Below are 25,512 nucleotides of genomic sequence, written 5' to 3'. Positions count from 1 at the left end.
CACTCACGACCAAGGGGATGGCCCAGGCCACTCATGAGGGACTCTCCCCTGTGATCCAAACACCACACGCCAGGCTCCACCTCCAACACTGGGGATCACATTTCAACATGAGATTTGGGTGGAGACAAACATCCAAACTGTAGTAACATCCTAATCCCCAGAACCTGTGACGATGTGGGCTTACATGGCAGTGTCTTTCCCTGGAGGTGATCCTGGACTCTCTGGGGGTAGGGAGCAATGTGGTCACCAAGGTCCTTATGAGAGGCAAGAGGGTCGGGGTCGGAGAAGTGGATGTGACAACGGAAGCAGAAGTTGGATTAGAGGAAGGAGCCAGGAGTCAAGGTTGCAGGTGATTCCTAGGGCTGGAAAGGATGTAGAATGAATGCTGCCCTGGAGCCTCCAGAAGGAACCAGCCCTGCTACCATCTTGGTTTTAGCCCAGTGAGACTGACTTGGGGACATCTGACCTTCAGTGTCCTGAGATAATAAGTACATGCTGTCTCAAGCCAATCGGCTTGTGGCAGTTTGTTACAGCAGCAACAGGGAATGAATACAATGCCCACGCCATACCTGTTGTTAAACATTTTGAATATCACCCCCGTTCTCATCCGTTCATTCCCAACAGGCCCTCCCATGGGAACCCTGAGCCTGTGCCTGGAAGATCATCTGGCATTGGCCAAAGCAGCACCAGGGCAAATTAAGAGAAAAGATGCAGTCTCAAATATACTTGAGTTCAAATCCCAGGGGAAGTCACAGACCCTCTCCAAGCCTCAGCGCTTCATCTGTCAAAGCAGATAATAATTCCTATCTGCACTATGTATTTTCTAGTACCCTCCCCTCTTCTTGTTCTAAGAGGCCCAACTTCCATAGGGTGGGCACATGCACTAGATGGGCCACTCTCTGGCCACAGGACTCAGCCCAGCACTGGCCCCTGCATACAAGCAGGACATACGAGTCTTTATCTAGAATTTTTTTAAAGTGGACAATTGAAGAGCTCTCATGATAGGAGGGGAAGTTGTGTGCTTTTTCACTATATGAAGACCTTTCCACTGCAAAATGAGAAAAAAGGCAACATCTAGAAGGGAGCAGAGGTGGGGGTGTGTGCTGATGGTGACCTACTCCTGCTTCCTAGTCCCCAGGCCTCTTGGGATGCTTCAGTTTCTGTAATTCTCCTCCAATTCTCTGAGCAACCCCACCGTACTTCCAATCATTCCCTATTTTGAATTTGACCTAGTTTGGTTTTTGTAACTGAGGAACCTGACTCATATACTGCCTCCCGGGCCTGATGCAAAGATGAAATGAAATAAAAATACAAAGGGTTTGGCAAGTTCTTGAACATAATATGGCCTCAATAAATGATGGCTCTTATTATTATTACACTAAACTTCCTGGGGATTCCCTGACACATTTGCGCCTTGGAGAGTTCTGACATCAGCAGATTTCAAAGGCTCCTTAGCGTCTACTCGTCTCTTCTTGCCTCCTCAAGGCCAGGCCTCCAAGCCTGCTGGTCTCAGTGCTGCCCCATGGCCCAGTCCTACTGCCAACCCCAAGTGATCCCAGAACCTTCCTGCCCATACCACCATTCTCTCCTGCTCCAGCCTCTGCCTTCTTGCTAGTGACCTTGATCATGGACATGTGGCCTGACAGGATGACCTCAGGCCAGATGCTGAGTTAGCAGCAGGTGCTCCCAGGGTCCACAAAGAAGCCACAGGTAACCTCCCGCAGCTTCCCCTCTGGGGAATACCCACTATCTTTAGGACTGAATAAGAAAGACCATTGTCAGCATCCTACTAGAACAGAGGTTCAGGTTTCTAGGAAGCTTATATGATCAGAAATCCACAGCAGCACAGGAAGGACACTAGAGATATTTATTGATTAGGAAGGCAAATGGCGAGGGTCTATGCTCAATGTTCAACTATTGGGAGAGAATCAAATCGGGTCAAGTGCATATGGCATCCATCTTCACACACATTTTCCTTTTGTCAATCATCTTTCATAATTGTGTTATAACAAGTGAAATTAAATTAGAAAAACTCACAATGATATAATGAAGTCCATTCTGTTCCAATTTCAGTGAGTAAACTGTGACATGGCACCCCCAGGAAGATCAAGTGTGGGCCCCACACACCTTCTGTTCCTGGGAGTTCAGCTACTTTGAGCAAAATGCTTCCTGACAAGGGTGTCAGGTGGGCCGCCCATTTCACACCCCCAGAGGGTCAAGGCAGTCTGCCTTGTGTCCCTCCACTTGGAGAATAAGTTCTCTGGCTTCCCGTCAGATGTTGGTGCTTCAAATTGGATTCCAAAAACCACAAACACACATACTAAGAAAAACAAAAAGAGGCCGGATGCGGTGGCTCATGCCTGTAATCCCAGCAATTTGGGAGGCCGAGGCGGGTGGATCACTTGAGGTCAGGAGTTCAAAATCAGCCAGGCCAACATGGTGAAACCCCATCTGTGCTAAAAATACAAAAACTTAGCTGGGTGTCGTGGCATGTGCCTGTAATCCCAGCTACTTGGGAGGTTGAGGCAGGAGAATCCTTGAACCTGGGAGGCGGAGGTTGCAGTGAGCCGAGATTGTGCCATTGCACTGCAGCCTGGGCAACAAAGCCAGACTCTGTCTCAAAAAAAAAAAAAAGAGAGCGAGAGAGAGAGAGAGAGAGAGACAGCCACCACAGCAGTGTGCTGCTCCTCAAGCAGAGTGCAGGTTAAGACAAGGTCCTCTCCCAAAGGCTCACAGGATGACACCTTGTCCATACTGCATCCGGATACAGTTGGCCTTCCGTATCCTCCTGCTCCATATCTGAGGATTCAACCAACTGCATATCAAAAATATTTGGGAATAAGAAACAATACAAATAACAACACAATAATTAAAGTAATGCAAATAAATAATACAGTATAACAACTTACATTGTACTCAGCATTATAAGGCATCTAGAGATGATTCCTTATAATACAGGAGGATGTGTGTAGGTTATCTGCAAATACTACAACATTTTATATAAGGGACAAGGCTCTGCAGATTTTGGTATCCGAGGGGTTGTCCTGGGACCAGCTCCCTGTCGATACTGAGGGATGACTGTAATTTACAATGAGAGATACATAGAATGGGCTTGAGCCAGATGGTGTCCTCCCAGCTTACAAAGCTCTGAGAATATTTCAGTAAGTTGTGTGGGGGTATGCCTCTTCTCATTGGCTTCTGTAGGGGGTGGAGTGGTGGCCTCCTAAATGGTATGTCCACCCAGAACCTGTGGATGAGACCTTCTTTGGAAAAAACATCTTTGAAGGTGTAATGAAGTTCAGGATCTTGACATGAGGTCATCCTGGATTTAGAACCGGCCCTGAATGCATTGACCAGTGTCCTAGTAAGAGAAGAGAAGGGGAGAGAGAGACAGGGAGAGGTCAGAGACTGGAGCGATGCCTCTTTAAGCCAAGGAATGCTGAGGGCTGCCGGAAGCCCCCAGGAGCTGGAGAGAGGCCTGGAACAGTGTCTCCCCCAGAACCTCCAGAAGGAATCAGCCGTGACCACACCTTGATTTCAGACTTCTAGTCTCCGGAGCTGTGAGTGGATACATCTCTTGTGATTCTGTTGCTCTGTTGTTGTACCCAACGTGTGGTCATTGCTACGGCAGCCACAGGTAGTGAATGCACCTCCCAAGACAAACTTTCACTGCCCACTGACCCCCAGCACCAGATTTGATCTTTTTTTTTTTTTTTTTTTTTTGAGACGGAGTCTCGCTCTGTCACCCAGGCTGGAGTGCAGTGGCGCGATCTCGGCTCACTGCAAGCTCCGCCTCCTGGATTCACGCCATTCTCCTGCCTCAGCCTCTCCGAGTAGCTGGGACTACAGGCACCCGCCACCACGCCTGGCTAATTTTTTGTATTTTTAGTAGAGACGGGGTTTCACTGTGGTCTCGATCTCCTGACCTCATGATCCGCCTGCCTTGGCCTCCCAAAGTGCTGGGATTACAAGCATGAGCCACAGCTTTGATCTTAGTCTCATTTGTGGTGGAGTATAATCATACATGCCTGCCAGTGAAACTTAAGATTGAAATAAACTTGATGCTTGCCTGATGCTGACCTTTGAGAGGCATTGCCCTCGATGCCAAAGATTAAGAGGATCTGGAAGTGCCAGTGGGCAGTGCACTGTGTCACAAAAAATAAGAAATAGGCCAGATGTGAGGACTTAGGCCTGTAATCCCAGCACTTTGGGAGGCCAAAGGGGAGGAGCACTTGAGCCCAGGAGTTCAAGACTAGCCTGGGAAAGATGACAAAACTCTGTCTGTGCAAAAAATTGAAAACTTAGCTGGGCATGGTGGCACATGCTTGCAGTCCCAGCTACTCAGGAGGCTGAGGTAGGAGGATGTCTTGAGCCCAGGAAGTCGAGGTGGCCATGAGCTATGATCATGCCACTTCACTCCTGCCTGGACCACAAAGAAACACCTCCACCCCCACTCTAAAGAAGAAAAAAAATGTTTTTAAGGTAAGAAATAGAAGGTGGTTGAACAAGACCCCAGAGAACATATGCCCAGAAATTAGAGAAAATTTTGCATGCACAGACTCATTGTCACCAACCATCTAATAACCAGCAGCTTGCCTGACATTGTAGGTTCTTGTGGTGGTGGGTGGAGTGGGTTGGTGTTCAACGCTAATCATGCTAAGCTTTGCTATGTCAACAGATAAACTCTAAAGTCTCAGTGGTGCAACACAGCAGAGGGTTTTGTCTAGCTCACCTCACGGTTGGCTGCAGACTGAGCAGAGTGACTCTAGGAAGAAGGGACTCAGGCTTCCAGGCAGTTCTCATCTCGCCCCTCAGTTATCTTATTTTTTTTTTAATTTTTTATTTTTTATTTTTTATCGTTTTTGAGATAGAGTCTCACTCTTGTCACCCAGGCTGGAGTGCAGTGGCACGATCTCGGCTCACTGCAACTTCTGCCTCAGCCTCCTAAGTAGCTGGGACTACAGGTGCATGCCACCACGCCCAGCTGATTTTTGTATTTTTAGTAGAGACGGAGTTTTGCCATGTTGGCCAGGCTGGTCTCAAACTACTGACCTCAAGTGATCCATCTGCCTCGACCTCCCAAAGTGCTGGGATTACAGGTGTGAGCCACTGCGCCCAGCCTCCTTCAGTTATCTTAGGATCCATTGCTCTACACTCCCCTCTCCAGGGGGGAATGGAAGCAAAGAGAATGGATATTCTCTTGGAACTGTCCTTTTACCCTCTAGTTACGTTGGTAAGAGCCAGTGGCATGGTCCCATCTCAATCCATGGGGCTGAGAAAGGGGAGACACGTGAGTGTGCAGGGGCGCAGGGAGAGTCTGCCTCAGTGGGCGTGGAAGGGTCCAGGAGGGGCTGTGATGTCGGGTGTAGGTACTGACTGCCAGTGTCTCTTGAGACTGCACATCGCCTCGGGTCATGCATGCAGGTATTCCGAGGTCCAAGCATCTTAAGATTCTAAAAAAAAAAAAAAAAAAAAAAAAAGGTTACAAAAGTCATGGATACTGAGAGATGTCCTTGAAATCTGACAAAACAAGTCTCATGAATATGTGAGGCCACACCAGCAACCAACTGGTATTGCTGTTTCCCTTCCTGCCCCATGTGCTGGCAGGGGCCGTTGCAATATCCACTTCATGAAGGCAGAGCTGTGTATTTTCCAGGTGCTCTCCAGGTGTGGGCATGCATTTCCCTTCTGTAGCGTTCACCCTCTACACCGGGTTCGGCAAGTGTACGTGCGAGGGCAGCCTATCACGCGTTGCATCTGTCTTCTGCAATACTGAAACCATGGCTTCATTCCTTGCTACTCAGACCAGCAGGGTCAGCATCACCAGGCAGCTTGTTAAAAGTACAGAAGTTTGGGCCCCACCTGGGCCTAATAAACAAGACTTGGTGTTTTTTAGCAAGTGCCCCAGGTGAGTCCTATGTGTATTACAGTTTGAGAAGCAAAGATCTGTAGAATGCGTTCATTCCGGAGCAAGTCAGTAAGAACAGTAGATTAATGTCTAACTTGAATGGTGTTGATCATCATCCTAAAAGGGAACCGGGCAGACAAGAGTTAATCTGAGTTTAAGAAGATCCAGACACAAAGACCGATGTGCACAGCAAGGAAGAACAACTTGGAAACTCAAGAACCCTTTTTACAGACTATGGAGTCCTTGGCTGAACTATAATGATGAATGAGTTCCTTATAGGTGTATAAGAGTGTAAATGTGCACACAGGTAGACATTCAAGTGCTTTCATTTGGCAAAGCACCTGCAATCGGAATCAGCATCCTGACTTTACTGTAAGACAAACTGCAAAGTCACAGCCTGCACCAGGGAGTGCTGTTCTGGAATCAGTGCATACTTCTGGGCGTGTGAAAACCTAAGATCTGAAAGATGAAAGAAGAAATGTTAGAAATCATTGGTCAATGGCACCAGGCTGGTTTTTTTTTTTTTTTTTCTCCCAGGCCTGTTCAACCCTTGAGTCTTACCAGAGGAAATCTCTAATGTGATTTAGTACTCAAGGGCCGAACTGTAGCAATTAAAGTGGATAGCAGAAACTCAAACAAGCCCTCATTAATAACTTAATTAAATCTGCCTGGGATATCATTTTCCTTGGCTGTTCAAATTTAGTCGTATAAGAATGGCACTCTTTACTGGGTACAAAAAAGCAAACCGTGATATCACTTATCATTCTCATCAGGCTGGGCTAGAAAGGAATCCATTCCCAAGGATCTTTCAAGATGACAAGTCTTGTCAGGTAAGGTACTATGTTTGAGTGGGTTTTTTCTTTTTCAACTTTTTTCTCTTTTTTTGAGACAGAGTCTTGCTCTGTCGCCCAGGCTGGAGTGCAGCGGCATGATCTCGGCTCACCGCAACCTCTGTCTCCTGGGTTCAAGTGATTCCCCTGCCTCAGCCTTCTGAGTAGCTGGGATTACAGGCATGTGCCACCATGCACAGCTAATTTTTGTATTTTTAGTAGAGACAGAGTTTCACCATGTTGGCCAGGCTGGTCTTGAACTCCTGACCTCAGGTGATCCACTAGCCTTGGCCTCCCAAAGTGCTGGGATTACAGGAGTGAGCCACCGCGCCTGACCTCTTTTCCAATTTTAAAACTTGAGATACAACTCACATAATATGAGATTCATGTTTTTAAAAGACAATGTTGTGATTTTGAGTGCATTCACAATGCTGTGTAGTCATCATCACTGTCTAGTTCTAGAACATTTTCATCACCCAGAAAAGAAAGCCTGTACCCACTGCCATCAATCTCTCCCACCCACAACCCCTCCAAGCCCCTGCCCACCACTCATCTACTTTCTGTCTCTCTGATTTGCCTATTGTGGACATTTCCTATAAATGGCATCATACAATATGTGTTCTTTTGTGTCTGGCTTCTTTCACTTAACATGTTTGCTACGTTTGCCCATGTTGTAGTGTGTGTCAGTGCCTCATTCCTTTTCATGGCTGAATAATATTCTGCTGTACAGAGATACCACATTTTGTTTATCCATTCATTAGTTGATGGACATTTGGGTGCTTCCACTTAGGGACTATTATGAATAATGCTCCATGAACATACATGTACGAGTTTTGCTGTAAACTCATGCTTTCAACCCTCTTGGGTGGAGACCTAGGCGAGGGATTGATGGATCCGTTGGTAATTCTGTTTATTTTTTTGAAGAATGGCCAAATTGTTTCCACAGATGCTGCACCATCTAACATCTCATCAGTAATGTATGAGGGTTACCAACGTTTGTTTTCCTGGTTTTTGTTTTTTATTTTAAAATTATGGCCATCCTCAGGGGTGTGAAATGGTGTCTCATTGTGGTTTTATCTGCAATCCAGAAATGACTAATGATGTTGAGCATCTTTTCCTGTGCTTATTGGCCATTTGTATATCTTCTTTGGAGACATGTCTATTCAAATTCTTTGCCCATTTTTAAATTAGGTTGTCTTTGTTGTTGAAGATAGTATTTTTTGTGTCATAATTGGTTCAATTAGCTAAAGGTAAAGGATTTTTGTTTATATCACTACCTTTAGCAGAGACATTTTCACCTGGCAAAGTATATGAGACAACCTAATGGCTGTCTTATACGCTGGGTTTCTATTGCCACATCTATAAAAGTTTCCCTTGTGATGAACAGTGTCCTATTGAGTTGAACAGGGAGAAATTCAAGATGAGGATTAACTTGATTTGCTCACAAAATGATGTGACAGGCCAGGCAAAGTGCCTCATGCCTATAATCCCAGCACCTTGGGAGGCCGAGGCGGGCAGATCACCTGAGTAGGGAGTTTGAGACCAGCCTGACAACATGGAGAAACTCTGTCTCTACTAAGAATACAAAATTAGCAGGGTGTGGTGGTGCATGCCTGTAACCCCAATTACTTGGGAGGCTGAGGCAAGAGAATCACTTGAACTCTGGAGGTGGAGGTTGCAGTGAGCCAAGATCGCGCCAGTGCACTCCAGCCTGGGCAACAAGAGCGAAACTCCATTTCAAAAAAAAAAAAAAAAAAAGTTATATTCACTAACATTACTAACAAGAGAAGTGATCTCCATATCTTAGTTTTAGCATTTCCATATAAAATAGTAGAATCTTATTTGCACTTATTTTGGAGCAGATCCTCTAATCTTGTTGAAGAATTAACATCCCACTAAGGTTTAGGGGCTGTCAGAAATGTCACATACGCGGTTCCTTCAGGAGCATCTGTGTCTCGTGATAGGTTATTCTTAGTACTTGCAGCTCTGTGAGGTAGGTCTTATGCACCAATTTAAATATAGGGAAACAGGCTGAGTGAGTGTGTGACAATTTGCTCAGGGTCACACAGCTAATAAGTGACAGGAATGGAATGAAAATATTGTTCATTTATTTAGCATCTTCTCTGGATGTGGACTCTGAAAAGTTAGGAAAATTACCTTGGGTCACACAGCAGTTATGAACCTAAGCTACAGTTTGAATGTACACAGGCCTGATTCCAAAACTGCCACCTGCTCTGAGGTTACACTGTCTCTCTTGGCATTTTTGTTAATTCATACCATATTTCTCATTTTAAGTAAAAATCCATCTAAGCATGGTGACATGCATATCTCTGAGTTGTCTCCTCGCTGTGGGATTTGACTTACCTCACTCCTAGTATAGCAGGCTTATTTTTCTGCATTCAAATATTTATGCCAATATGTTACATCTCAAGATAGCTTTTTTTTTTTTTCAGACAGAGTCTCACTCTGTCGCCCAGGCTGGAGTGCAATGGTGTGATCTCAGCTCACTGCAACCTCCATCTCCCAGGTTCAAGTGATTCTCCTGCCTCAGCCTTCCGGGTAGCTGGGATTACAGGCATGCACCGCCATGTCCGGCTAATTTTTGTATTTTTATTAGAGACAGGGTTTTGACATGTTGGCCAGGCTGGTCTCAAACTCTTGACCTCTGGTGATCCACCCGCCTCGGCCTCCCAAAGTGCTGGGATTATAGGCATGAGCCACCGCTCCCAGCCAATATAGCATTTTAGCACGGATTTTTACCTTGAAACTCAGCTATAAAACATTATGTAATATCAACAAGATGAAAGCTCCCTGTGAACGTAGGAGGCTGAATGGGAAGTGGGTACAGGGCCAGGTGTAATCAGTGAACAGGCAGCTGTCCCCAGTGCATTCTGTGAGGACTTCCCCATAGTTTGTGGTTTCCTCGTGTCTCGAAGCTAATTAAACTTGGAGATTCAGAATCACGACGTCTCAATTCACAGAAATCATGAGTTATGGTTGAATGGCATCCCCTGCAAAAGATATTGAAATCTTAACTCCTCGTACTGTGAATGAGACCTTATTTGGAAATAGAGTCTTTACAGATGACCAAGTTTAGATGGGGTCACTAGATGAGCCCTATTCCAACATGAGCATGTGCTCACAAAAAGGTGAAATTTGGACACAGAGACCTGCACACAGGGAGAATGTCATGTGAGGGTTGGGGTGATGCTACCGCAAACAGGAAAACCAAAGACTGCCAGCAAACCACCAAAAGCTGGAGGAGAGGCCTGGAACACACGCCCTGGTGGCCTCAGAAGGAACCAACCCTGCTGACACCTGGGTCTCAGGCTTTCAGCCTCCACAACTAGGTGACAACACAGTTCTGTTGCCAAAGCCCCTCTGTTTGTGGCGTGTTGCCATGGCAGCCCTGGAAAACTAACACACCAACTCACACACCACAATGTCCACGGGTTAATTTGCGGTTAGAGTTGTACCTGCCAAGGGGGCATTTATTTGTGTTTGCTGTCCAGGCTTTCCACCCCACGTAGGAAAACCATGGCAGCCATCGGTGGCCACACTGGCTGTTGAAAGAGTGAGGTCTCTGCTGCCAGCGTCTCTTGGGGTCTCCTGTTTTCCACGCCTTCTTTGGCTGGCCTGGGCCCTGTGGGTGGACACCATCCTTATGTGGATCCACTAACTGCTTTGTCCAGATCTAACTCTGGCCAGGACAGTAGACTGCCTCTTTAAGTTTCCTTCTTATATACTGATACTCATCCATGACAAATCGACATTACAGTTTGACTCTTACAGGTGAGCTGTATTTTCAGTGGGGAGGGTGTCTTCCGTGGCTTCCAGTTTTTTGATTATTTCTTCTGAAAACCAACGGTTATTCATCATCCAATACATACTAAATGGTATTTAGGTATTCCTAAGTACCAGGCCCTGTGCTAGGCTCTGGGGATTTAGAAATCAACATGTTGGATAAAACTCTCTGCCTCCGAGGTGCTTTCATTCTAGGAGGGAGTGGTGGGCAGAATAATGGTCCCCCAAATGCTCATGTCCTGATTGCTGAAACCTGTGAATATGTTACCCCACAAGGCAGAAAGAACGCTGTGGATGTGATTAAGCTGAGGACCTTGAGGTGGGGAGTTTGTCCTGGATTATTTGGGTGGGCCCGATGTCTTCGTAAGGGTTCTTATAAGAGAAAGGCCAGAGTCAGAGAGAGATTTGAAGGTGCTGTGGGGCTGGCTTTGATGATATTAGGTTGGTTCAAAAGTAATTGCATTTTTTACCATTAGTAACTGCAATTACTTTTGCACCAACCTAATAAAAGGGAGGCCGTGAGTCAAGGAACGTGGGCAGCCTCTAGAAGCTGGAGAAGGCGAGGAACAGACTCTCCCCTGGGGCTGCAGAAGGAACAACCTGTGCTGACACCTGGATTTGAGGCCTTCTGATCCCTAGAACTGTAAGAGAATGCATTTGTGTTATTTGGGGCCCACTACATTTGTGGCCATTTTTTTCAGGAGCAGTGGGAAACTAACACATAGGAGAGACAGACGATGAATAAATCATTGAGGAAAATGCATATTATGTCAGTGGAATTATGTGCCATGGAGAAAAATGATGCAGGGAGGGGAGCGGCAGTGAGGGATGGGAGTTACAATTTAAAATGAGGCTGGGGAAGGCCGGGCCCAGAAGGGGGTGTTGGAGCAAAGACTCGAAGGAAAGGAAGGATGGAGCCAGGCAGTCCCTTGGGGGACAAGTGTCCTAGGGAGAGGGAACTGCCAGTGCAAGGACCTCCTGCAGGCTTCCTCGACCTCACTGCTATGGACATTCTGGGCCAGATCATTGTTTAGGGGGCTGTCCCAGGCATGGTAAGATGTTCAGTGGCATCCTGGCCTCTACCCACCTGATGCCTCTACCCTTAGTGGTGACACCCAAGCATGTCTCAGGGCATTGCCATTGCACCTAGAGGACAAAGTCACCCATGGTTGACAGCCGCTGCTTTAAAGGGACCGGAGAAACATGGCTGAGGCACGAAATTTTCTGGGGTGCTGGCATGATACAAAGCCAAGGTCTGGCAACTCCTGAGGAATGAATGAATGCTCTGATGCTTGCATTCAGGGAACAGCAGCATCGGCCTCACTGGGAACTTACTAGAAAAGCAGAATCTCATGACACACCCCAGCCCCACCAAGTCAGGATGCGTGATGCAACGGAATCCCCAGGCAGGCAGTAAGTATGCCCGTCAGATTTGAAAGGTGCTGGTTCAGGGATCCCTGTGTGGTCCTTCTCAGCTGCAATGGTGGTGGATGCTGCACCAATTAGGAGTCCATTCATGAGACAGATATCCTGGGGTACCTGCCATGTGCCAGTTTCCAGCTCAGGGCTGTGTAGAGCTGCCTCACGGCAGGTGCACAGGCTCTGAGGTCAGACTGCCTGGGTTCAAATCCTCACTCTGCATAGTAGCACTGTGACCCTGGCAAGGCACCCAGCACCTCCAAGCCTGCTTCTGTATCTCTGTAGTGAGGCTAATGATAAAACTAGTCCTGATTCCATGATGTTTATTATCAGGGGTAAGAAGGATAGCCCATCTAACGTGTCTGGCTCAGTGCTTGGCACTCCAAAAGTGGTCAACCTTTGTTTTTAAGATTATCTATCTGTCTGTCTGTCTGTCTATCCAAAGGAGGCAGCTGGTACAGGCAGGAAGTACATGCCTACCTCATAGTGCTTCAGAGAGGATTAAATGAGATGACTGTCAAGTGCTCAATTCAGCATCTAATATAAAACAAACTCTCCATGAATGGCAGTAATTAATATTATCAGAATAATTTCTTTTGAGAGAATGAGCAGTGGGAAAGGGCTTAACAATGAATGACATTCTCAGCTGTTTACTCCGAATTACACTCTTGTGGCCAGAACGTCCTTGTCTCCTTGGCAGTAATTGTCAAACCAGGATGGGAGCGGTCAGTCCTTCCACTCCCCCAGCCTGGGCCAAGCAAGGCAGGTTTCCATCTGCTTGTGACCTGTTGTCGCACACAGAGGGGGTGGAGAGGCTTCTCTCACATGGCAGCTCTTGTGGGGAGCTCTCACTGTCTTTGCAACATCAGGGTTGGTGACGGTGTCTGAAGGACAGCTGAAATCCCAAGCCCTGAGTTCAGGCAGTCCTGGGGTTGGTTATTTCAGCAATTGCATGACATTTTCTAAGACCCAGGTTCCTTTCATATTTCCTTTCTGCCATCCTCAGTGTCTTGGTTAGCTCTCCTCATGGTATCAGGATGGCTGCAGTCACTCCAGGCATCACATCTTCATTTACTGAAATTCAGAGGCAGCAAAGGAGAGCCATATGGTCCCTATGTCTCATTTTCCAATATAAAATTTTTTTTCCAAAGCCCACCCACTCTCTCTTCTACAAAAAGCCTTTCCTTTCATCCTCATTGGTCAGAATGGCAACATGGTCTATCCTAAGCAAATTGCAGGCAACAGGAATAATTGATTTTATGGTGGATACTAATTTCTCTTAAAGCTGGAGATAGGGTAGCCTTTTCTGAATACATAACCATGAGACAAAAGGTGCCATCCAAGCAAAATCAGGGTCCTGCCAGCAAGATGATAACATATTGATCTGTATAGGTTACCTGCAGTATCTCCTTCTGAGGCCTTCACCCCACATCAGACCCTTTAATCTCTGATTCCAGCATCCAATTATCTATACAACCAGATGCAGGAAGAGCAGAATTAAGACACAGCCTGGATTTCAGGGGGAAGTGGTCATTCTCAGTACTTCTGCAGGAAATTCTTAACTCTATGACAGCAACCGGATTGCAGGCAGACCACATATCTCCCTTTAGGTTGATGGAGCCCTGGTTTAGAAACCTGAGCTGGGTCCACACCAAGATTCCCATCCATCCCAGGATTTCTAATCAGTTAAGGCATCTCTTGGGAAGAACTCCATGGAGGGGACCAGTGGGCTGATACACCCAAGAAAGGCTCCAGGAGAGACGGCCAGGTTCAGGTAAAAGGGGGATTCTGGGATGGCATAGCATTAGACACTCAGATAATCCCTGGGCTCTTTGACTCCTGTGTTCCTTATGTGCAAGAGCAGACACCGAGGAGTCAGGCCTCCGAAATATCTGCTGGACATTGAGAATGGGGCGGACCTAGGTGGGGTCACCAGTGTTTGGGGTCAGCAGTGTGAGCCATCATGCTGATCATGATGATCAGCTTCTCTAAAACCTGCAAAACTGGCACTGCCTTCAGCAGTCAGGGCAGGAAAGGAAGTGGAGGAGGCTGAGGACATGTGTACAATGAACATCCCTCCCTGCCCCAGGAAATCTCTGAAAGAGTTGGAGAAGGATTTTGAGGTGGGCCGAATTCTTCACGTTGCAGGTACCAGGACCACAGAGTAATATGCTTTGGCAACATACATTGCTTCCAGCTCTACTCCAAGGCTGGTGTGGCTTGCAATGGTGGGTTTGGTTAAATTTATGACTCTCTCTTTGGTAAAATGATGGATGCTTTGCACTGGAATCAAGCACCTCACTTGATCATTTAGGCCTGACTCACCTACTAGAATATCAGCCCTCTGAGGACAAGCGCCTTTGCCTGTATCACAGTCTCCCCAATATTGTGGGTGTCACAACTGGTTGTCCATACTGTTTTTGGAAGCCTTTTTTATACAATAAATACAGCATCCCAGCACACTTCAAATTACTTAGCAATGCAAATTTTCATTCATGTAATAATGGATTCAAACACATATTTATGAAATAAACTGTTGCAATCATCATTACTTACCACGATGGCTTTTAAATGTTACAACTGTAGTTTTTTTTAGTTGTTATGAGGCATAGGCAGTTGAAATTAACTGCACAGTGAGTTAGCGTTTAAGGAAACGGAAACACCCAGGAGTAGCCATGAGAAGAATGAGAATTCTGCAAACCACGGATAGAGGAGGCTTGTTTCCCCCACAGCCACTTACTGGAAACTTCCACTAAAGATTCGATGCCCAGAATCTCGCAAGGAGAGACGTTTTCCCTTCGGAAGTCTCCTTTGGTTTACTCTCCATGAGCTGGAAGTCTTATCAGTGAAAATGAAGAGGGAGCTAGCACCAGGGCTGTTTGGCCTGTCTATGAAAAACAGACCAGCAGAATTCCCCTACAAGCAGGACTAGGCATCCTGCCATCAGCGGGGAGAAGGGGTCACAGCCGAAGCATCATATGCATCCCTGCCGTGTGTGTGACTTGCCTTGCAGCTTGCACGGTGCTTTTCCATCTAGTGTTTCATTTTACCTTTAAAACAATACTGAGAGGTAGGCAGGATGGGGATTCTCAGCCTCATCCTGTAGTTGAGGGGTCTGAGGTTGAGAGGGGTTAGTTAGACAGGCGACTCATTCAAGATCACATCCCCAAATGCAGACCCAGTGACACCTGACACTCCTCCCTGTCCATCCTGTGTGGGGCATCGTCCCCGACACAAACACTCCTGAAAGGAAAACTGAAAACAAAATTTTGTTCAGGGACAGAATCTGAAATGAGAGGGGTTGCTTCTAGACACTGGGATGTGCTAAGGAGAGAAAGCAAGGTGCAGTGCTGGGACGTCGGCAGAGCCCTGGCAGTGGGGGAAGGCGGAGGGGAAGGAGGTCACCCTTTCTGTCATCAGCATGAGGGTGGTGATGCAGGCTGGCAACACAAACCGTCCATCCTCGTCTTCCTAGATCCAGAGCCCCAGATTTATTATTATTTATTTTTTTAGACGGAATCTCACTCTGTCGCCCAGGCTGGAGTTCCGTGGTGCAATCTCAGCTCACTGCAAATTCCGTCTTCCGGGTTCAAGAGATTCTCAGGCTTCAGCCTCCCAAGTAGCTAGGATTACAGGTGCCTACCACAACGCCCGACCAATGTTTTTGTATTTTTAGTAGAGACAGGGTTTCACCATGTTGGCCAGGCTGGTCTCAAACTCCTGACCTCAGGTGATCCACCTGCCTCGGCCTCCCGAAGTGCTGGGATTACAGGCGTGACCCATCGCGCCTGGCCCAGAGCCCAATATTTTTTAAACTGCAGAACCTTCCTGATCAAAGGGCAGCAGGTTAGTGGAGCCTCCAAGAGCCCAGCCCTTGGGTTGAAGGGATCTGGGGCTTAAACTAGTTCCACCCTCGCAGAATATTAGCTAATCTCCTCTGAACCTCGGTTTCCTCATCTGTAAGTGCAAATAAAATTAGTTGATCTCTTGAGGCCTTTGGGAGGAAAAATTATCAAGCACGTGAAGCACTTAGCATGATACCTAGCATATACTAAGCACTCAGTAAAGGCTGCAGTGGCTGTTACCATGATCATCTAGGACTAACAGGGACTATAAACCGGGCTGTGCCTAATGTTACTATGTTACAGTAATTTTAATTAACAAATGCAAATAAGATGCTGGTCTTCTAAAAGGCATGCTATAAAAACAACTGTAAAAATTGCTTGTTTTGGTTACTTCTTTCAAGCCATGCTGCCATGCTCCATGCAGAATGCAGTCACAGTTACATTCTGCATTAGGAGCAGTTCACGCCCAGAGTTGCGTGTAAGGTGGTACCATTCAAAGAAAGCCACTGCATATTCTGAAAACTTAGGTGGAGTAAGTAACACAGATCTTTCATTCTCACTTCTAATCTTGGGGAAGAAACAACAGGCTACTTTCTCAGAAACCCTCACATTGCAAGTTCCTCTCTGAAACTGACGCAGCCCCACGCTTAAGTTCAGAACTGGTGCAAAACAAATGTATAAAATCCTCCAATGTCTTGTGCAAATTCTATTTTAAACGAGTTTCAGCTGAGCCAGGGAGAGCCAGAAGGAGAGGGCTGTTTTAAGGATAAGTGAACATGTACGAGACAGCCGAATGAGGAGAGAAGAGAAATGCCTGCGTTATCAACTGAGATGGCGGATTTCTTCCTGGCAGGCAAATGCCAAGCTGTGGGCATCAGACCTACATCAGGACGCAGAGCAGAAGAGAGGTTATTCAGCTGGGCAGCCAGAGAGCTGCTAAATCAAGGACTATCAAGTTCTGCGTTTGTTCTCTTCTTACTTTTTTCATGTCAAACCTTTAATCTTCACATCAGTTATATGCACATAATTTTGTCCTTCCTTGCTACCACGATTGTGACATCAAAACTGTCTAACAGTTAACGCTGGTAACAGGATCGTTCCAAGAACCCAAGCTCTGGAGACAAGCATAAAGTCACAAAACAGTAAGGCCAGGCATCCCTGGTCTACCAAAAAAACCTTACAAACGAAGAATCGAAACCGTGAAAGAAAAGTTCAGATTGCGGGAAACAGGACAGTGGCTTAGGATTAATACCAACCTCCTCAGTTACTAGTGGTCAGAGGGATGGGGCCACTTGCAGTTAGTTTTCTAGAAAACATAAAATGATTGCTGTTGTCTGAGTATCAGATGTCACTTTTGCTCCCCAAGAATGTATTTGTTGAATCAAGGTTAAATTAAGGTTGCCCTATAAAGCAAGGGTTTTGGTATTTGCTTCTTCTGATTCGCAATATTTTTACTCCTGGGGAGCCACAATAGTTCCTAAGTGGTTTTTCAGCCGTTTTTTAGGTTTCAGAAACAGCATCCGTGCCCTTTTAATGTAATCTAGATCCCAATAATTAGTTCCTGCAGCAACGTGAATGATTAAAGTCAAGCCATGCTCATTTTTAAAGAAAAACCTCTAAACCCAGAAATGTGTTCACCAATGTGTAAGTTTCAACACGCTTGGTTGGAGCAATGATTCATCTCACAATACTGATCTGGAAGAATAATAATATTTTGTCTATTTTTGTTTAAATATTTAATAGGAGATGGTAATTTTATTTAATGCCTATTTTAAAGTTTATGACTAAAACTAATTGACAGGAATTAAGTCATTCAGCCAATATTTACTGAGCACCTGCTATATGCTCAGTACTATGCTAGGCACCAAGAAGATCTCCCCCCTGCTTTGAGGGGATCACAGCCTAGTGATATGGGATGTATGAAAAGTAATGGATTCAAGAGTCTGGCAACCTAAGTTTGACACATAATTCAGCCTCTCACACCTTTGGAGGAGAAGACCACCTGGGTTGATCAGAGAGTCTCCAGGTGCTTGTTTTCACTCCTTTCTGGCCCAAGCCCAGAGTCAGCAGCCTAGGTTTTAGTGGGATGAGGATACCGAGAAGTGTGGCTGAAAGGGAGATTGCAAGGACCTGACTTAAAGGCCTGCAGGAAGGTGAGGTTATCACACGTTCCACACGTTGTTGGCAGCCAATAACAGCAAACGGAAAGCTACTGAGCACTTACTGTGTGCCAGGCATGGGGATAATAAGCGCTTCACCTGTATTATCCTGCTGCATCCTCCCAACAGTGCTTCGAGGTACCATTATGGTCCCATGTTACATATGAGAAACTGAGGCTTAGAGGGAAAGGACTTGAGCAAAATCACAGGGCCCTAAGCACTTGAGCCAGGTTTTGGAACTGGCTCTTTTGGGCTCCATGCTTAAGAGACCCCATACCCCACTAGGGTCTTAACCATCACTTAGTAACAAGCCTGTCGCTGAACAGCTGCCACGTGCCTCCGTATGCTACCCATTGCACCCATTCAAGGTTCTATTGGTTCTGGCCCAATTGCATTTTTCTCTAGAAAGTGGACCTTTTCTCTGCAGTCTACAGAGTGTGAGGGTCTAACTATACCTCCTATTTAAGAGAGCTCAAGCCTTGGACTCAAAAATCATGGACTCAGCCCAGGTACTGAGCAGAGGGACACAGCCAAGACACTGAGTAGCTTTGTGACTTCCAGCGTTCTTATATTAGTACATAGCTATTTACAATTTTATATAATTACCTTTTTGAAGTAACTACCAATTCATGACCTTTTTAGTAAATGAGAGTGCTGAGGAAGGGCTAGACATTGAGGCCATTTCCTAAAAGATTTGGGATGACTCAGTGGAAGGCACCCAGACAAAGGACAGGCACAAGTGAACGAGCTTCAAATGCATAGAGACCCTGCATTTTAGCGTCCAGATCCACCATGCACGGCAGAGCTAGACCCTGACACCAAAAATCCAGAGATGATTGACATACCGATTAGAACTCCAGACACCATCTTGTGATCCATCCCCCCACTCAGCAGAGGCCTAGAGATTGAATACCAGCAATGTCAAAAAACAAAAACAAACAAAAAAAAAACACCACAGAAAATCTCCCCAGTCATTTGATTGTATAAATAATTTATTTCTGTTCACAGCATCATATATGCATTATAAAAGGCTATGGAAACAAAAGAGGAGGATGATGAGACAGAGAATTACAGCAGTAGAAAGGAAAACAGAAACCAGGGCACACAGTCCCAACACCAGAACAGAGAATTCGGGAAGATAATTGCTCTGAAACAAAACTGGCCTCCCTGTGTCTATTAGAAAACATTTCCAAAGCTCACAGAGGGAGGCCAACTTCCCCTATGGGAAACCCATTCACTCGTCAAAGGGCAGAAGGCATCATAAATCACCCATTGATACATTGGTGGGGGGCTTCCTGTCCCCCTGGTGACCACTCCAAGGTGATTTGATCTGTGCTTCCTCTGTTGGGTCAGAGACGAAATGGGCTATTATTACGTCAAACATTACAGAAATCAACTGAGACTCTTAACTAGTAGTTGATACACCACAGGGCTTTACTTTACTGCACAATTACTAACAGCTGATTGCACCCTTAAGTATCGATTATGCAAAAAACAAAATCATCTCGCATCAGTTTTAAAGCATGACAGGGTTTGAACAGTGATCTTGAACCTAAGTATTGTTATCACGAGAAGGTTACAGTATTTGGCATCTGCAATGTCACAAAATAAATATATTATTCTCTCAATAGTGTGGAACTACCAAAATGTCAAAGTGCTTAAGAAATTGTCGCATGTGAAGAAAATAAAGAAAGATGGATTTTTTTTTAATAATTCTATACAGAATCTTCAGATGATGGGACCAGCCCATTTAGAAATCAGTGAATATGCTGTCGATATGTAAACTGAAATCTTGCAGGCTTTTCAACACTGCTTAGCTAGACTTTCTCTACTGAGTTTCTACAAAAAGACCAGCATTGGAGGGGTACCAAATACACCGACGAAAGAGAAAAAGCAGATGGGCTGCTAGGTTTCTGCTTTTAAAAAATTTCATATAAGAATTGGGTTTCAAGCAGGAAGCCAGAACTTCTGCCTCTGGTTCTTAAATTAACATTCGGTGTGTAATGGACAATAGGCATGGACTCATAATTTGATCGTGTCCCATTTCTACAGGCCTCCTTTGTAAAGAAATGTGTAACAATGGGGGGAAAGTCATAATTCTACCTGAAAACATGGATTGTAAGAGGAAATAAAAAAATCAAACAGTATGTTTTAAGTTTCCCTTTTGATACTGTGTTTCAGGGTAAACGACAGCTTCTGCAAACCAAGACTCAGTCCTGATTATAAAGGATTTTTAAAATTACATTATTAAAAATATGTATTTATTCTTCTTTCACTTTATCTATTTTCCAAAGCCTCTTTCAAGTAAACTGTGAAGTGCCTGAGTACCAGTGACCATGACGTCACACTTTCTTTTATCTCAAGCACTCATTGTTGTTTGCATTTGCCCAAAGTGCTGGCTGGCTCCGAAGGCCAGTTCCCACAAGAATGAATTCGGAAAGACTTCATCCTTGTGTTTTTCCTTCTCTTTTAATTCCATGCAACGAGGTCAGCTTTTGCAACAAGGTGGGGTTTTATTTTTTTGGTGCATGACATCAAATACTCTAACGAGACATTTTTAATGAAATACTTAAACCAGATAGGCCACAATGAACCAAATTAGAAATCTGAACATGTCGCCACTTGCAGCATAAAGGAATATAAAAGGGCAGAGCAAAGTCTTTTTTCCTAAGGTGAATATTTCTAAGGTAAGTATTCATTTGTAAAAGTTTTTTTTTTTTTTTTCAACATGTCTGAAAACCCATCATCACGCGGTTAGTATTACAAGAGACATCCCTTGGTTAAAAAAAAAAAATATCATCTTGCAATTCAGCACACACCTGCAGCTGGTGTGCTCATCCAAACCAATCAGTAGGCTAAGAGAATTTAAAATTCCATACATATGAGTCTAGGTATTAATGCCGATTACACAGTACAGAGGGAGGTCCCTATATTCACACACACACACCCCATCCAGCATTTACACCAAAAGCCTTACCCTTTAAACACCTTTAACTATCCTGCAAACAGTAAATGCATCATTGGCCACCACCTCCAATAGTTCGTCTTTTTTTTTTTTTTTTTTTAAATTTTTATTGGTCTCTTTGTGTGATAATGACCTACACATGGACAGGGTCCAAACCATCTGGAAGATGTCTGATTCCAGGCTGAAAAGCAGTTCTCAACAAAACTGGTCTCCTGCAGCCACCACAAAGCACCAGGAAAAGGGCATCTCCGCGGCCATCCCCAGCCAGGCCAGCACAGCGCTCCGTGCCCACTGCACCGTCCCAGGCAGTCCTCTGATGACCCAAATCACCAGCTCCTCTGGACCCAGAGCAGGACAAATGAAATTTCAACAGGGGCCTGCCCTGTGACCGAAAATTACTCAGCTTCACAGCCCCTGAATGCAAGGAGAAGTGGTCCCCCCAGAACCAACATGCCCCCCCAGGTGGGTGTGCCCAGGGTTCTGGGAAATGCATACCTCAGGTAATTCACAGGTGCGATCCCCCAGTGGGGGCGGGGCAGCCTGAACTTCTGGCCCTGCAGTAGTAGGAAGAAATCGCCTTTGTCTTTCGGACAACTGAGCCTTCCACCTGGGGCTGGGAGGGCGGAGAGCAGGACCGGCTCTTCCACTCCCCACCGCGGCCCCCCGACCTGGTCAGTAGCTCTGGCGTTCAGACAAAAGGTCCCCTGAGCTGGGGGTGGGGGGCAGGTCGAGAGCAGGCCGGTAAATCAGCCTTCGCAGCTCCTTAAGTCACCAGTCCTGCATCTGGGTGCAGAGATTCCGTTTTAAAAATTCGAAGCATCGCTTTGGTTCGCTGTCTTTGTTCGCGGGCGCGGGTTCTCGCTCAGCCATCCATCCATCCATCCATTCATTCTTTCTTGACGCACTCGCTCGCTCCCCGGTCGCTCCGGGCACATTACCGCTTCTTCTTCTGCTTGAGGGACTTCCTGCGTTTCAGGATCATCTCATAGAGCTTGTCCATGCCCTCGGTGAGGCCCTCGCCGATGATGGCGCACGCCGGCTGGACGTGGTAGGTGGTGGCCGGGATAAGCTCGTGCAGCGCCAGCTGCTTCTCGATCTCGGCCACCGGCAGCGACTTGGGCAGGTCCTGCTTGTTGGCGATGACCAGCAGCGGCGTGCCCTGGTTCTCGGCGAACTTGGTCACCTTGTGCAGCTCCGTCTTCGCCTCCTCCAGCCGGTCCACGTCCACCGAGTCCACCACGTAGATGATGCCGTCCGTGCAGCGGCTGTAGGACTTCCACAGCGGCCGCAGCTTCTCCTGGCCGCCCACGTCCCAGAAGTGGCAGCTGATGCCCTTGGCCGTGCCGTTACTCAGCTTGATCTTCTCGGTGTTGAAGCCGATGGTGGGCACCGTGTTCACGAACTCGTTGAACTTGAGCCGGTAGAGCACCGTGGTCTTGCCGGCCGAGTCCAAGCCCAACATGACGATATGCAGGGACTGGAAGGCCGAGATGTTGGAGGATATGTTGCCCATGGCTCCTGGCTGCGGCGCCGGCCACTGCGGCTGCGGCGGGAGGGCGCCGCCCCCAGAGCAGTCACGGGCCCGACGCGGCTGGGCGCACCTGGGCCCCGCCCGCCGCCGCCCGCACCGGCCCCGGGGCTCGGCGTCCCCCCGGGCGCAAGGCTCGGCGCGCTCAGACGCCGCAGTCCCCGCGCCCTCGCCGGCCGGGCTCGCGATCGGCGGGCATCGCGTCTCTACGCGCGGCTTTGTCTCCCGCGAAGCCGCCTCGGATGTTCGGCGCAGGAGGCTCGCGCCCGGCGCCCTCCCCAGGCCTGGGCTCGCTCTGTCGCTTCCTCGGGCCGCGCCCCCGCGCTCCGGCAGCTGCCCGGGCTCTCCGCTCTCCCGGCGCCCGGCGCTCGCCTCTGGCCTGGGACGGCGCCGCTCCTGCGCCTGCTCCTGCTCCCGGGGCGCGGGTTTCCCCGGGAGTCGCTGTCCGCGCGGCCGCCTCACAGTCCCCGCAGTCCCCGCGCCGCCGCAGCAGCCGCCAGCCTGCAGCGGCCGGAGGGAGCCCGGACCCGCCCCCTCGCGCCCCGCCCCGGACCCGCCCCCGCCCCGCCCCGGGCCCCGCCCCGCTCGCCGCCGGGGGTCAGGCGCGGTCCTCCCCGCCCAGTCGGCCGTTTTCGCGCGCTTCGCTGCGTCCCCTCCGTCCCCCGGCCCCTCCCGCGCCGCGCCGCGCAGACACAATGGGCGCAGAGGCGGCTCTTCCTCCCCAGCGGCTGACGCGTTTGCAAAAATAGCTCTCGGCTCCCGGAACCCCCGCCCGGGCGCGAGCCTGCGCCCTGCCCGGCCGGGCCGCAGCCGTGGGCGACGCAGCTTGCCTGACGGAGTGGGTCCCGGGGTCCCAGCTCTGCGGGCTCGAGGCGGGGCAGGGCGGGCCCCAGGGTGACTAGGAGAGCGCCGCGCTGGGGAGTGAGGGCGGCGAGGTTGGGGCCTCCAAACCCCGGAAGGGACGGGACGGGGCTGGCCTCGGTGAGCTGCCAGCCTGCGCTCTGGATCCAACGGGGCGCGTGCGCTCCCACCCTCGCGCCGCGGCCGTCGCCTGCCCTGGCCCCCAGTGACGCCCAAGCTCGCCTCCTGCCTGGGTTCCAGGGGGCTGCAGCCGGCCAGCGCCGCCCTCCGGAGCCCAGGCCTGTGCCCAGGGCACCCTGGAGGCCCAGCCTTCTTGCCCGTTGGCGGCGGTTGGGGCAGGGTCAGACCTAGGCCGCGATGGGGGATTAGAAGACCTACCTGCCCCAAGTAACTCGGACAGCTCACCCTCCCAGACACTCGCGTGGGCTGCCTCATTTCGTCCCCATCGACTCTGCTGACATCCCAGGGGAAGCGTCAGCATTTCGGGAGAGCACCACTTGCCACCCGACTTTGGGAACTGAGAACCACCTGCCCGCAGGTGAACTACTCCGCAGAAATGGCAACACCAGCCCCGGGGGCTGAAAGAAAATGTGTCTACAGCTTGGAGCTGGTGGCACAGTGGGTTACAAACACTGATATTCCACGGGTTCCACCTCCTGTCACCCCAATTCAATGGTTTTATTCTGGTTTGTAAACACGTAACAAATGTATATCCTCTCCGGGTGCGGAGAAAACTGAGTATATTATGGCAAACACACAGATCTGGGGAGAGCTGCTCTGCAGGAGACAGCAGGCCGCAGCATGGGCGACCGCATCTTCCCAGCTCTAGCTTATGAGACAGAAACGATGGAAACGGGGTTAAGAGGGAAGAAAATGAAAATGCTAATCATTTATGAATAAAAGCTAGAATTTTAGAGAAATACTTTATCACCTTCCGTTCACAAACCACGAAAAGACATATGATGTCGTTGGTACCAAAGCATGTGCGAAGACCTCACCTGTAGAAGGAAAGACAAGCTACCACCACTGCTAACCTTGGAATTCCCGGGCGGCAGCCGGGGCGACCATCCACTCTCCTGACTGGGTCCGGGGATGGAAACGCAGTGTCAGGCTGGAAAGGACCCTGCCTATCATTCCGCCCAACGCTGTCCAGTGAGGTAACAAGGCCTAGGCGCCTGTGACGGCTAAGGCAGAAACTAGAGGCCCACGGCCTGCTCCAGGACCAAGGATCTGTGTGCACAAAACTGGGCACCTGCCTGCTCTCTTCCTCACACCCCACTCTACCCACACGCTGTTTCCTTCAATGAGGAATAAAGTGAGCCACCCAAAGGATAGAGTTCAACAGAAAATATTGACTGCACCGTGCCACTTACTTCATTTTAAATAAAAATGGAAATGTATTCACTGACATCACTGAAAAGTCCTCTTCAGGCGTGGCTAGACCCAGGAGCTCAAAAGGAGTCTTTAGAGCAGGTGTCTCTCCAGCCCTCCTCCGTGTTCCCCTGTGTTGATTCTTTTTCCTTCTGGCAGCCTTGGACTCATATCCTTGGTTTAGTTCCTGGAAAGGAAAAGGTACAACTCTTTCCCAATAACTCTAAACCAAAGCCTGCAGCATGCACCCTGGATCCAGGACTGCAGTCCAGGAGGAGGGAACACACCAGTGGATGTGGCCCAGGGGCTGAAATCGGGAAGGGTGGACAGAAGAATCCAGGATCTGTCACCAAAAGAGCAACTCTAGTGAGGCAACAAAAACAACATATGTTGGCATAATTCATAATGATGACGTTTCCGTTATTGGGAACCCTGGGGAGACAGGATTTTGTGTTTTTGGAGTGATTTTCTTGGCTCCCTTTAATGCCTGCCCATAGATAGCCACCTTCTCGTGAGGCTGTTTCTTGTTTCTCTTTCTTTTCTGCCACAGACAGGGCCGAGGCTGAGCCCCAACCCAAGATGAGCCTTTGGTTTAGTAGCCTGGGACCTGGACATTTGGAAAGAGACAGATCAGACTGGAAGCCTCTCCATCCGGCTTCCACCAATTACCTTTGTGTTACTTCCTTTTCCCGTAGTCAAGACTTGCTTTGATTTTTAAGGTGGCAGGAAGGAGATATTTTAGTAAAGTATCTGATGTATCTTTTTGGTGCTATGCTAATTATTACCAAGAGCCTCAGTGGTTTTGACTGCAGCCTCCACATT

The 25,512-nt window shown here is 48.0% G+C and overlaps 1 protein-coding gene across 6 annotated transcripts; it reads right to left on the bottom strand.

The window, feature by feature from the left end:
* Positions 1–1,777: 1,777 nt before the first annotated feature.
* Positions 1,778–22,960, bottom strand: ARL4C (ADP ribosylation factor like GTPase 4C). Of its 6 annotated transcripts, none has more exons than XR_009212989.1 (3): positions 21,426–22,960; positions 4,733–5,453; positions 1,783–3,361 (listed from the first exon to the last, which is right to left on the bottom strand). XR_009212989.1 is itself a non-coding variant. In XM_032753665.1 (1 exon), exon 1 carries the CDS (start codon positions 22,441–22,443, stop codon positions 21,865–21,867), a length of 579 nt encoding a protein of 192 aa, XP_032609556.1. In that variant the 5' UTR covers positions 22,444–22,960; the 3' UTR covers positions 18,940–21,864. The 6 variants fall into 6 exon arrangements, 1 of the variants encoding a protein (XP_032609556.1); XR_009212990.1 differs by having other exon boundaries at positions 1,786–3,361; positions 5,053–5,453; XR_004370148.2 differs by having other exon boundaries at positions 1,778–5,453.
* Positions 22,961–25,512: the final 2,552 nt, after the last annotated feature.

This window comes from Hylobates moloch, unplaced genomic scaffold (assembly GCF_009828535.3).
Source record: "Hylobates moloch isolate HMO894 unplaced genomic scaffold, HMol_V3 SCAFFOLD_1, whole genome shotgun sequence".
Classification (NCBI taxonomy): domain Eukaryota; kingdom Metazoa; phylum Chordata; class Mammalia; order Primates; family Hylobatidae; genus Hylobates; species Hylobates moloch.
This window is presented reverse-complemented; position numbering and strand designations above follow the sequence as displayed.